The sequence below is a fragment of the Gracilinanus agilis genome, chromosome 2 (assembly GCF_016433145.1).
Source record: "Gracilinanus agilis isolate LMUSP501 chromosome 2, AgileGrace, whole genome shotgun sequence".
NCBI lineage: Eukaryota > Metazoa > Chordata > Mammalia > Didelphimorphia > Didelphidae > Gracilinanus > Gracilinanus agilis.
In genome coordinates this window covers 218,821,322-218,834,934 of record NC_058131.1, presented here as the reverse complement: position 1 = coordinate 218,834,934, position 13,613 = coordinate 218,821,322, and the positions used below count along the sequence as shown (strand labels likewise).

At 35.2% G+C, this 13,613-nt stretch overlaps 1 protein-coding gene across 1 annotated transcript in view; it reads right to left on the bottom strand.

Annotated features, from left to right (window-relative positions):
- The window catches only part of HEATR5B (HEAT repeat containing 5B), a 141,201-nt gene that overhangs the window by 33,928 nt on the left and 93,660 nt on the right, over nt 1-13,613 (bottom strand). The window contains exons 23-25 of the mRNA XM_044659584.1: nt 11,861-12,042; nt 9,751-9,819; nt 8,368-8,547 (exon numbers count right to left, since the gene is read on the bottom strand). Coding sequence (XP_044515519.1) covers nt 8,368-8,547; nt 9,751-9,819; nt 11,861-12,042 — 431 coding nt within the window. The remainder of the gene's footprint in view (nt 1-8,367; nt 8,548-9,750; nt 9,820-11,860; nt 12,043-13,613) is intronic.

Sequence of the window (13,613 nt, the reverse complement as noted above, 5' to 3'; positions counted from 1 at the left end):
TCAATTTTGCTGGGTAGTTGATTCTTGGTTGTAGACCCTGTTGCCTTGCTTTCTGGAATATCATATTCTATGCCTTCTGGTCCTTCATTGTAGATGCAGGTCCCATGTTATCCTAACTGTAGCTCCATAATATCTGAATGGTTTCTTTTTAGCAACTTGTAGTATCTTTTTCTTGGTCTGAAAGTTCTTGAACTTAACTATAACATTCCTAGGTGTTGTCAATTGGGGATTTAATGCAAGAGGTGATCTGTGGATTCTTTCAATCTCTACTTTACTCTCTTGTTCAAGAATATCAGGGCAGTTTTCTTGGATAATTTCATATGGAATGATGTTCAGGCTTTTTCTTTTGTCATGATTTTCTGGTAACCAATAATTCGTAAATTGTCTTTCTTGGATCTATTTTCCAGGTCTGTTTTATCAATGACGTATTTGATATTTTCCTCAATTTTTTTCATTCTTTTGGTTTTGTTTTTATAGACTCTTGCTGCCTTGTGAAGTCATTTGCTTCTACTTGCTGGATTCTAATTTTTAGACACTGAATTTTGTCCCTGGCTTTTTGATCATCCTTTTCCTTTTGATCTGTTTTTCTTTGTAAATCATCTTTCACTTTCTTTGCATCCTTTTCAAGCTGGTCAATTCTGGTTTTCAAGACACTATTTTCTTGTTTTAGTTCATGTGCCTCTGTTTCCAGCTGACTTATTTTGCTTTTTAAGTTCTTTTCCCAATTTTCTTCAACCTCTCTTAATTGTTTTTTTTTTTTTTGAATTGCATTTTGAGTTCTTCCAAAGCCTGTGTCCAATTTGCTGGAGTTCTTGAGTTTTTTCTTGGTATTCTTTGGTCTTCCTCTGTTCCATTTGTTCTTTGTTCATTACCTGGATAGAAGCTGTCAAGTGTAATTTCTTTTTTCTTTTTCTGTTGTTTAATCATATTTTTTCCTTCTTCCCCCCGCCTTCATTGACTATATTCTTGCTCCTCTGTTTATTTGCTGGATCTATTGGTTTGGGCTATTCTGTCCTGAAGGGGTTTCTTCTCTGCTCTGCTGATTAAATGGATTAGGCTGATGGAGCTGACCTTTTGTTAATGAGCCCTGAGGTCATATCTTCCATAGCTGCAAGCAGAAGGTGAAGGTGAAGGTGAAAGTGAAGGTGAAGGCGAAGGTGTAGAGGCTGAAGGTCCTCCTCTCTTCCTTTCTGCCAGCTGGCCTTCCTGCCAGCTGCCAGGTCAGAACCTTGAGCTTCCCATGGTGGTACCAAAGTACTCTGTGGCAGTTGCAGTCTTTGCCCTGGGAGCCCAGTCAGCCAAATTCTTATGTCAGGTCTCAGTGCAGTGTGTGTGTGTGTGTGTGTGGGGGGGGGGAGTTAATGTTGGAGATTGGGCTTTTCTGACCTCTGGAGACTTCCTATCTGCACTATTGATAGACTGGATTAAACCAGTTGAGCTTATCTGCAGAGCTAGATGTGCCCTGAGGCCAAAACTTCTGAAGGTTGAGGCCAGGCTGCCCTCTTCTCTGTCCCTCTCCTCTAGCTGCCTCCCTGCCAGCTATGGTCAAGTAGCTGTGGTAGCAAGGCATTCCCACTGGGTTGGAGCCCATGCCCCTGAGGTGGGGGAAGGGTCCTGGGACCTTCCTTCTTTCTTTTCCTTAAACCCAAGAATTCATCCTTCTCTGCATACCTTTTAAGATGAATTGAGCAGGAGAGTCCCCTGGCTCTATCCTGTTATTGGATTTGGTTTTCTGTCCCCCTCGAAGAGCTTTGTTTTTGATTGGTGTGGAAGGGTTTTCGGAGAGGACCCGACTTTTGCTGCTTCTAAGCCACCATCTTGACTCCTGATGATATTCCTTAAAAGCCATGCAATATTCTGGCATGACAAGAGCTGGAAATGACATACTATTTATGTAGTTCACCTAGATGTTTTCTCTTTTTAAGCAAAAATTATCTTAGTTAAACATAAAGATGGTGCTACTAGCACTGTTTTTTATAATATTAAAAGCATTAAAAAGACTTCTGCAGGAAGATGAAATATGCTTCTCTTTCATGTATCTCCTGGGCTTTGACAACTGGTAGATATAAATCTAAAGAGCATGTTACTAAGATGATTAACAAAGAATGTCGATGGGGAACAACTAAATTAAAAAATCATTTTCAATTCAATTGAACTCATGAACATTTATTACGTTCTGGTTACATTCAACACACTGATAGATGTAGTAAATTAAAAGATGAAACACAACTTATTTTCAAAGAGGTCCCAATCTATGGGTCCAACAACACAGAAACAAATAATTATGATAAAAGGAAAGGGTATAGTACCGATAAAGAGCAAGTTGAGACCAAGTGTTGTGAGAAATATGGGGGATGGAAAACTTTTAGTTGATAAAGAGTCTTCTTTTTTACTACCAAGGATCAATATCCATGTATTAGCATACAACTTTAAAGGAAGTCATATTTGCTGTTAGTGACATTTAAAATTTAAGAATAAATCCAATAAGAATTTCAAATAGTATAAAATAAGAATGTATATTATTAATCTTCATTATGCAATGTTTTGATCATATTACTGAAGCAAAGAATTAAATACATTTAGCAAAGTTAGCAGAACAGCTGTTACTGGGGAAATGATCTCGTGATTAGGAACTTTACAACTGTCACTAAGTTAAGGGAAATTGCTGAATGTGGTTAGAAAATTGAGAAAATTTTCTATGAAGATGAACTATATTTTTGTTTTATCACTCTAATTTTTATCAGTTGTGCCATTTTATACCCTTGTGAGAGTTGTGTTTGACAGTCAAAGAAAAATATTGTGCATTTTGAGTCCAAAACTGAATTCCACAAAAACTGTTGACAATGTATTTTATGCATGGCAAAATAACAATGAAGTGAGTCTTAAAAAAGAAAATTTTATTTTCTTTCAAGACTTATTTCCTAAAGTCTTGTCTTTATTTAAAAGAAATACTGAATTTATTAATAAGGATAAACAACAAATATAAATATTACTACTGTAATTATAATTGCCTGAGCTAAACCAAAAATGTAAAAGAAAATGGTAGAAAGGCATTCTTTTTTTTTTTTTTAAACCCTTACCTTCCGTCTTGGAGTCAATACTGTGTATTGGCTCCAAGGCAGAAGAGTGGTAAGGGTAGGCAATGGGGGTCAAGTGACTTGCGGCCTGGCTCTCAATCCACTGAGCTACCCAGCTGCCCCCAAAAGGCATTCTTTTTTTTTTTTTTTTAAACCATTGTACTTTGGTGTATTGTCTCATAGGTGGAAGAATGGTAAGGGTGGGCAATGGGGGTCAAGTGACTTGCCCAGGGTCACACGGCTGGGAAGTGGCTGAGGCCGGGCCCGAACCCAGGACCTCCTGTCTCCAGGCCTGACTCTCACTCCACTGAGCTACCCAGCTGCCCTAGGCATTCTTTTTAAAAGACAGATTGATCTGTGTCCTAGGATTCAGCAAGAAAAAAAAAATTACATCCCATGAGATATTTTGGAAATCATGTGAACTTTTCCACTTTTTCATTTGTGGAAAGAGATGACATAATTTACATCCATCAACTATCTATATTGATTAAATATTGTGGATTGGCAAATCTTTGTGTCAGATCTAAAGGGGCAAGAAGATTCTCAGAGATACAGAAGGCTTTCTAGTCAAAAGATGCTGCTATGAAAGTAGGAAACTAAAAAAATGGGCTAGAGGAAGAATAAAAAATTTCCCAGAAGAGGTATTTGAGAACAAAGCAACCGAAGTTAGAAATGCTTGGTAAAAAGATTGGGAAAGACAGAAATAATGTAAATAAAATAAAACTGAGAAACGCTGGCTTTGGTATAAGAAGGCAGGGGGAATCAGGTATTAAAAGTTAAATACCAGGACCTGAAAAATTCATTCAGACATCAATGAGGATTCCTGAATCATGGCCAGATGAGAGAATACTGGTTTAAAAAAAAAAGATTCTCTATAATTTATGTTGGTGTGCATGCCTCATTTAAATTTCACATAATAATAAAGTGATTCATATGAATCTGGAGACATTTCACTTAGCTTACTGTAAGAGGATAATATCCAAAGAAATTGGCAATAAATCAATGTTTATAATTAGAAAGTAGGAGATATCAGGCTTCAAAGGAACCCTTGACAAAATTCCTGGGAAATACCTAACAACTTTCAGATTCTGTGATTATGCATTTAATATTTTTCTTTTGTGTTATTGATGTTATGAGCATTTCTAGAATATGCCAAGTAATAGTGCAGAAATGGGGAATGAAGAGGTAAAGGAGTGAACTTATTATCTTTTCCCCCAAACCTTCTTCTATCCCAACCTTCTGTATTACTGTAGAGGGCAACACCACCCTCCCAGTCTCTCCTCACAATCTAGAATCATCCAGGATTCTTCCCTCTCACCCCATATCCAAGCTGTTGTCAAGAATTGTCAATTTTACATTTGCAACATCTCCCAAATGCATCTCCTTCTCTCCTTTGACACTATTTCTGCTATAATACAGTCCCTTATTATCTCATGTCTTGATTATTAACAATAGTCTGATGGTAGGTCTGTCTACCTCAAAGCTTACCAAATTAATTTTCCCAAAATGGAAATCTAATCATGTTACTCTCCCTACTCAATAAACTCCAATGGTTTCCTGTTGCTTCTAGGATCAGCTACAAAATGCTTTGCCTGTCATTCAAAGCCCTTTATAACCTAGCACCCTCCTACCTTTCTTGTTTTCTTAAACCTTGCTCCCTGATATTCTCTTCAATCTAGTGACACTCGCCTCCTAGCTATTCCAAAACAAGACATTCCATCTCTAGGCTAGAGGCATTTTCTCCAGATGTCTCCCATAACTGGAAAACTCTCTATTCCCAACTCTGACTTTCTTTAAGTACCAACTAAAATGTGACTTTCTATAGGAAGTTTTACCTAACCCCTTTTAATTCCGGCTCGTTTCCTCTTTTAATTATTTCCTTTTATTGTCTGTAGCTTACTTTGTATATATTTGTTTGCCTGTTCTCTCCCTCATTGTATGGTAAGCTTCTTGAGAAAAGGGACTATTTTTTGCCTCCTTTTATATCCCCAGTGCAATGAGCACAGTATCTGACATATAATATATATATATATATATATAACATATAATTAAAAAGCATTTAATAAATGTTTATTGAATTGAATGAATATTTATTAGCACTTACTATGTACCAGGCACTGTGCTAAGCATGTTACAAATATTTAATTTGATCCTCATTGACCCTGGAAGGAAGGTGCTATTATGGCTCCTATTTGTAGTTGGGGAAACTGAGGCAGACATTAAAGGCCACATAGCTAGTGTCTGAGACTAGCTGTGAACTTGCATCTTCCTTACTTTAAGCCTAGCATTCTATCAACTTGCATTTTATCTCTGAAATTACTGGAACTGCTTCTGGGATTTCCTCCATTGACAAAATGTTAATTTTTAGTTTTATATATATGCTATCTACCATATTTTTTATCTACCATATTTTTAAAAGGTCCTTCCTTGAAAATACATTTTAGTTTAGTTGTTTGGTTTTTTTCCATAAATGAGTGCTTTAATTTTTCCAATGTTTTTTTCTGTCTCTCTAAATAAAATCTCAAAGATTTTATTTATATATATATAGATATATAGATATATATGTGTATGTGTTTATATATATGTATTTTATTATACTTATTGTTTTTCAAATATTGATTCCTTGCATCCCTGACATAAATTCAGATAAATAGATTTTGACATATTACTTGGCTTTTTTCTTAGAATTTTATTTTAAAATTTTGTATCAGTAGTTATTAATTATATACCAGAGGCAGCTATGTGGTATATATGGTATAATGGATAGAGTTCCAGTCCTGGAATCAGGAAGACTTATCTTTAGACACTTACTAGCTTCCTAGTGACATGGAAAAAAGCCTCATCTCTCTAGGACTTCTGCCCTGGCTTCAGTGCCTGCTGATGACAAAACAACTGAGTATATCTCTCTTTCTTAAAGATTTGATAGAACTCTGGTCTCCCATCCTTCATCTTCCCACAATTAGAGCAGAATTTGTCAAAGAATCCCTCTTCTCTGACAGTGCTCAATCACTAGACTCCTCTCTGCCCTGATAGATCTAAGGTGTGGTGGGGCTAAGCACTCTTAGACTGTTGTTCTCATCCTCAGTTGACTTTTAGAGTCTCCTATAAGCCTGAAGAAGCTGGCCTGAGGAAGGTGGAGGGAAAGGGCTAACGGCCGTGAGGCCTGGACTCTGAGGAAAAAGTCCAGAGGACCAGGCAGGACCAAACCAACCACTACTCACTCTTCTTCTACCCAACTCCCAAGGCTGACTGGTATGGAAACAATCTTCTTTCTTCACCCTCCACCTTAGAGCCCGGCCATAAATGTAAGTCCTTCTCCTTTGTCCTTGCCCACCTGCTTCCTACCCACAGTAGCCTTGATTAAGTGCAATAGGATCAAAGGAATCTTAATCTGTCATCACTTTTTTTTCCCTGTTTCAAAAAGGCCTACCTATTTCACCTGGTTTTTGTAAATAAAAGTTTCAAATTTCCTGTGTGACCCAGGGCAAGTCTCTTAAGCCTATTTGCCTCAGCTTCCTCATCTGTAAAATAAGCTGGAGAAGGGAATGGCAACCACTTCAGTACCTTTGCCAAGAAAACCTAAATGAGGTCACAAAAGTTGGACACAACTGAAATGATTGGATGATAACAAATTATGCCACATAAAAATTGGCTAAGAGGAGAAAAATGTATCCCCTTTTGCAGGAGGCATGATGGGTTTTCTTTGAAAATCCCAAAGAACTAGAAAAGAAACAAAAATAAATAATATCTTCGGTGAAGTAGCAGATAAAAATTAAACCAACAAAAAATCGTCAGTATTTCTACATAGTAGTAAGAAAAACAAAGAGGTTTCTTACTGGAAGTCTATAGGGAAAGATGTTCAGGCATGTCATAGAGGAGGTTCTTTTTCTGATATGGGTTGCAACAGATGACTTATAATTTTAAAAATCATATTAACATGGTCCCTTCTAATAGCATTTATTGTTTTTCTTTAGATGTAGCTTTATAACCCTAACTAAATTATAAGCTCTCACAGAGCAGAAGTCACATCCCATACTTTTTTAATCCCCAGAATAAATAGTATGTTTAGATGATTAGGATGGTAAGGCAGTAATGAACTTTTGAGTGATTTATTTAACAATGTCTTATTACTTTGCATGCTTTAATATCTGCACACAGATTATATTATGTATCATATTATGTATATATATATAATAATTATAGAGATTATGTGCATATCCAACAGGGAGCCATACTACTTAAATTGATCATTATATTACAATGACTTTGAGGTAACCAAATGGCAATTAAAAGCCTTAATTAAAATGGTACAATTTCATATAACTTTTGGTTGAAAATGTAAATTTATAGACACATGAGAAATTTTTAACTGAAGTCTTTAGAGTGACATCTTAAAGAGCAGCAATAATTTCCTATATGAGATGCATCATGCAACTGTCAAAAACAGAATACTGACTTGGTTATTATATCTGACCTAATAAGAAATTTTTTTGTTTTTTGTGATTATATCAACTTTTTTCTAAATAAGAACAAATGAAACTCCATCTACTAATGTAGACAATCTGTTCTTCAACTTACAGTCCTAGAGAGATGACTGGGTCAAAGAGAGATTAAATGATTTGTCCATATTCACAAAGACAGTGTGTGTCAGAAAAGGGAATTAAAGTAATATCTTCCTGGTTCTGATGGAGCCTCTGTTCACTATACTATTTTGCTTGATTAATATTTTTTTAATTAAAAAAATTTTTTTTAAATTTTAAACCTTTACCTTCCATCTTAAAATCAATACTACATATTGGTTCCAAGGCAGAAGAGCGGTAAGGGATAGGCAATTGGGGGTCAAGTGACTTGCCCAGGGTCACACATCCGGGAAGTGTCTGAGGACAGATTTGAACCTAGTGCCTCCCATCTCTAGATCTGGCTCTCAATCCACTGAGCTACCCACCTACTCCCTCCATCAATGTTAAGACAAAATAAGAAGAAAAACATTTTCCTGATTATTTTAGTTCTTGAACTAAAGTTGCAAGGATTTTTGAATGAAAAAAGTTTAAGATGTTAATACTTCTTTTGTGTTCTCAGTTTTGTTTATAATCATGTATAACAAGTTCTAGTAATTCTTTTTATTTCTTATGGATATGGAGTGATTTCACTTTGCTCATTTGTTTGTTTGCTTTTTCCTGCTCTCTTCTATGTAATCATCTTGGCTAAAGATTTATCAATTTTGTTAGTCTTTTCTAAAATTATTTTAAAATGAACTCACAAAGGTTAAAAAAAAAAAGTAAACTGTTACCTCAGCCCAAGCTTTTAGCACTGCTAGTTTTTCCATGGTTGTGGCACTTTCTCTATAAAGTTGGCTGGAAGATCCTTTTCCTGCCTGTACTTTGTCAAGTGAGGAAACAAGCAAATTGTGTACTCGACGGAGATCATTGAGATCACTAACAACTCCACTTCCAATCCATGTGCTACAAACCTGGACAAATAAGAATAAAGTTACTTTTTATGCAAGCAAATAAAATTCTTTTTTTGCAACTTAAGCAACAGAAGTATACAATATGAATAAGTGGAAGAGAAAGAAAAAAGTACTTATTAGAGGAAGACAGAGAAGAATATATCAATACCATGTTTTTTAGAACTTTATTATAGCAATTCTATAAAAGGCAGAATGGTTTTTCTATACTTCCTTTACTATAAATTAATGTTTATCATTATCTAAAGTTACAATGATTCTAAGAAAAATGTTTTGCTAACCTAATTCATCTAAATAATCAGTGAGTTTCATTAATTGAGATTCATGTCAACAACGGTACCAATTAATGAGGGCTTATATTTTCTTTTTTAAAAGACAGGAATAATCTAAAAATATTTTTCTTCTCCTTGCCCAAAGTGCAAAGGTATAACTCAATCAGGAAAGATATTTAAAAGTCCAAGTCAATAATTTTAGAATTATGTGGTATATTCTTATTTACAGATTAATATGGAATAAAGAAATCCTTAGATTCTTAAAAACATGATAGTAGAAAGAATATTCAATTCATTCCATAAAGAAAAAACCTGGAAATTACTGAAAACTTTTGGAATATATGGCTTTAGAAAGAAATATAGTAATATGAGAAAATTCTCTTTGATTAATCTTATAGCAAAATAATTTCAAATGGTGAAATCTTTTTTAAGATAAGAAAATAATTTTCTAGCAAGTCATTTAACTTCTGTCGGCTTCAGGTTCCTCCTTTGTAATTTGAAGGTAATAATAGCACCTACTTCCTAGGGTTTTTCTGATAATCAAATGAGATAGTAATTATAAAACACTTAGTATAGTCCCTTGCTCATGGTAAGTGTTACATAAATGTTAACTGCTATTATCATCATTATTATTGCTTTAGAGTTGTTCTCATATGCAAAGGGCCATAAATCTTCCTATTACTGAATTACTGATTATTACAGAAGTTTAATTTTACAGGTTCTTGTAGATCATCCTTATATATTTCTTAAGCTTATATTTATTTTTGCCTCACTTAAGATTTCCATGACTTGTTAGATATAAAGACTCTAAGTCACTAAATTTTTCCAATGTTAGAAGTATCTGTTACTTAATTTTCTTTTGTTATCATTTTTAGAAGGGAAGTGGAATTCCTAAAAAAGTGTCAGCAATAACTATAAAAATATTCTTTCCTACCTGGCAAGCTTTTGCAATTATGTCTGATGGAGTATCTTGTGAAAAAGCTGGTCTGAGAGCTGCTCCCACCTAGATAAGGGAAAAACAAGGGATTTATTTATAAAAAGAAAATAATAAAAATGAGAATAACTTTTATGTCCTTGAAGACAAAGAAACTTTAATTTTTCCATTCTCTACCTTAGTACTTTTACCTCCTAAAAAGTTATCAGGATCAAATCTATATAAAAGTTGCATCTGTAGTTATAACATCTATTGACTCTTTTTAGACAGTCCCAAAGTAATAACTTAGCAGTATTAACATTTAAGCACTTGCCATGTGATCTCTTAGAATGAAAACAAGGCCTCTTTATCAGAAGCTATATTTCAATGAGAAAGAAAACAAGAACATATATAAGTATAAATATGGGATAAATGTAAAGCAAAGGAATTCCAAGTAGTTAAATAAAAGCTTAATTTAGGGGGAAGGACATTAGCAAGAAAAAGCCTGATATATAAATAAAGTGTGTTTGAGCTGCATCAAAAAGGAAGAAAGGGATTCCATGAGATAAAAGGAGGAGAAGTACATTCTAAGCAAGGGAGATGGCTCCGTACAAAGGCATGCAGTTGAGAGAGGGAATGTCATATCTGAGGAAGAGAAAGGCCAATTTGGCTGGATTGAGAATGCAAAAGGAAGAATAATGTTCAATGAGACTAGAAAGATGGTTTGAGGTCCAGTTGGGGTCTAGAGCTTTAAAAGCTAAAACACTGAAATTGATTGAGGAGTCATGATCAGAGCTTAAGAAAAATCATTTGGCCGTAGGGTGGAGAACCAGTTGGAGTAATGAGAGACTTGGGGCAGGAAGACCAATGAACAGACCACAACAATAGTCCAAGAAGAAATGAAGGTCTAAACTATGGTAGCTGAATAGATGACCAGAAGGGCAATTCTCAAAAATCAGACGTTTTATGGAGATAAAAATTGCAAGACTTGGCAACTGATTAGATCTATGGAGTGAAGCAAATGAGGACTTAATGATATTACTAAGGCACCCCAAGTATGTGGGGAACTAGAAAATGCTAGTGCCATAGAGAGAATTAGGCAAGTCTGAAAGAGAGGTGAAGTGTGAGGGACAAGAAAGGAAAGAAATTAATATTTTTTTTAGATACTTTAACTTTTACACATCTCTATGACATCTACTTTGAAATGTCCAGTAGGCAGCAGGCAGCTGATGATATAGAACTGAAGTTAAGGAGAGAGAATGGAGCTTGATATTTAGATATGGGAATCACTGGCATATAAACAATTACTAAACTCATGAGAGCTGGAAAGAGAGAAGAAAAGGGTACACAGAAATGAAAGGATTTAGGAAAAGTCTGATTGAAGACTATGATGTGATAAATGTTGTATTCCAACCCTTCTCCAGCAGAATGTAAACTCCTTGAGGGAAGATATTGTTTTTAATCTTATTTTTATATCCCCCAAGTAAAACACAGTGCCTTGAACATAATAGATGTTTAATAAGTGTTTATTGAAATGATGTTGGTATTTAAATACTGGCTATGGGAAGGAGATGAAATTTAATTTGTGAGAAACTACAATCAGTCATATTTTTAATCAGTTTTAGCAATAGTTTTAAAAAGTTTTTAGTATACAATAAATTCCAAATTTAGAGTTACATCTATTCACTGGTAGTTAAATCCATTATATCAATGTTAACAGGAGAAGGATGGCAGTTTTCTTGCCATCTATTAGTGCCTCTTCACTACTGGGATAGATATATGGTTGTGAAAAGTGGTAGTCAGGTATTATACACCATGCAGGCTGCATTTACCTATGAAGATCAATAAATTAAGTTAAATTTAATAAACATTTATGAATTGAGCATAAGCTCCACTAGCTCTTGTCCTTGTTTTATGGTTATTACAATGAGATCTCATAAAAATTTATTAAAATATCTTCACACACCAAAGTTTCTTTGATTACCAGATGATATAGTGAGAGGGCAGAGAACAACATCCTACATTGGTGAACAGACTGGATTCTCAGGCAATTTCTTTGAGAAGTCAGAGATCTCAAAATTATTACCCAAATGCTAAACATTAAGAGATGATTTAATAAATATTATCTCACATTAGCTTGATACTGCTCCAGAATCACATGACCTGGAAATTCTGGCTCAGGAACAGTTGCAAATTTCTTGATAATGTCCTCAAGTGCTTGGAGCCCAGCCATCCGCAGCTGGTTGCTGTGATCAGTAGCAGCCATGAATGCCATGCGTATCAGGTCAGAGAGATGGAGCACTAAAAGATCATCTAAAAATAAAAATAAAACCAAAGTGGAAACTTTCCAAAATATATTCTATGTACTAATATGGAAATTTCTTGCTTTAAATAAATTTCTAAAGGAAAAATGCTAATAATTCATATATTTCTTCATGTTTACTTAAAAATAACCCATGAATAAGAATTCTCATTTTTATATCTTCAATACTTGTGGCAAACTTTCACATACTGGAACTATAAAATTACAAAAGTACAGACTGGATCTGTACTGACAAGTAACATTAAAAAGAAAAACCCAACAATCTTAAGCCTGAAATTATTGACTACCTCCTTTAGATGGCAAAATGTAGATGGGATAAGAAATGAAGAGATAAATAGAAAACATAAATGGAGATGTTAAATTTAGAAAAAGAGCATCATCTCCTTGTTTCTTTACTTAAATGGACCTTGTATTCTTCTTTAACTTCTTCAACTGAAACTGTTCTCTCTAGTGTTACAAATATTCTCTTAAAAGTATAAAATCTGATGAGTTTTTTTTTTTCTGACTTCAACCTTCTTGACCTCTTCATCTATGGCTTTTATTTCATACAATTAAAAATTGTTGTTTATGTAAATTTTATATATTTAACATTGTTGATCACCATTTCCTCCTTCATATATCTCTTTATATATATATATATATATATATGTGCACAGATGGATTGCTTCCACTATTAGAATGTAGACTCCTTAAGGGCAGGCACTGTTTTTGCTTTTATCTTGGTATCCCCAGCAGCACTAGGCCCAATGCCTTGATTGATGATCAATTGCTTTTGATTTGTCAATATCTCCTCATAAACCCTCCATAAAGGATCCACCCAACTCAGCAGAGGCTTTCTTTGAGGTCTTGTAACACTATCATCTATGCAGTACAACCCTCAGGCTGTCCATCTCTATTACATTTGCTTAGAGGATGTAAGAGGTAAATAACTTTCTAAGACCATGATCTGCATTTAGTGGAGGAAGTTTCCACATCAGGAGCCCTTCATTCCAGTAATATCACAGGGAACAAAAATAATTGAGCCTGTTATCTGTGTCTTATTGAATTAGGGGCCCAGATCATTGCCAGTCTCTGAGTTGGGTCCAAAGGTCTACGTTCCTTGATGGTTGCCCAACACAATGGAATGCCGCCATAATACATCCTAGTTTGGACCACAGATACGCTTCATCCAGTGTATCTTTTTGTGTGGAACTGCTAGGTCCAACTCTTGAGCTTGGTATGATGGGCATGAATGTAAATGCAAACAGAGTCATCCCCATCACCCACTGGCCATCGAGGACCCTGGAGAACACCTGGGTGGACACACACATACACACACACACACACACATACACGCCTGTTCTCTGCTTCCCCACATACTGATCATCAGAAGGTCACTGAACCAAGCGGACTCTCCTGTTCATCCATCGAGGGATTATATACAATCTAAATGTGTGCCTCAGAGTCGGGAGGGTGCCTCATTGGAAGATAGCCTGGACAGCTACAGTTTGCTGGACCAATTTAGCACAACCATCAAGGAAATCCTTGCATGTGGCAGCTCTCAAGGAATATGAGCAATTCG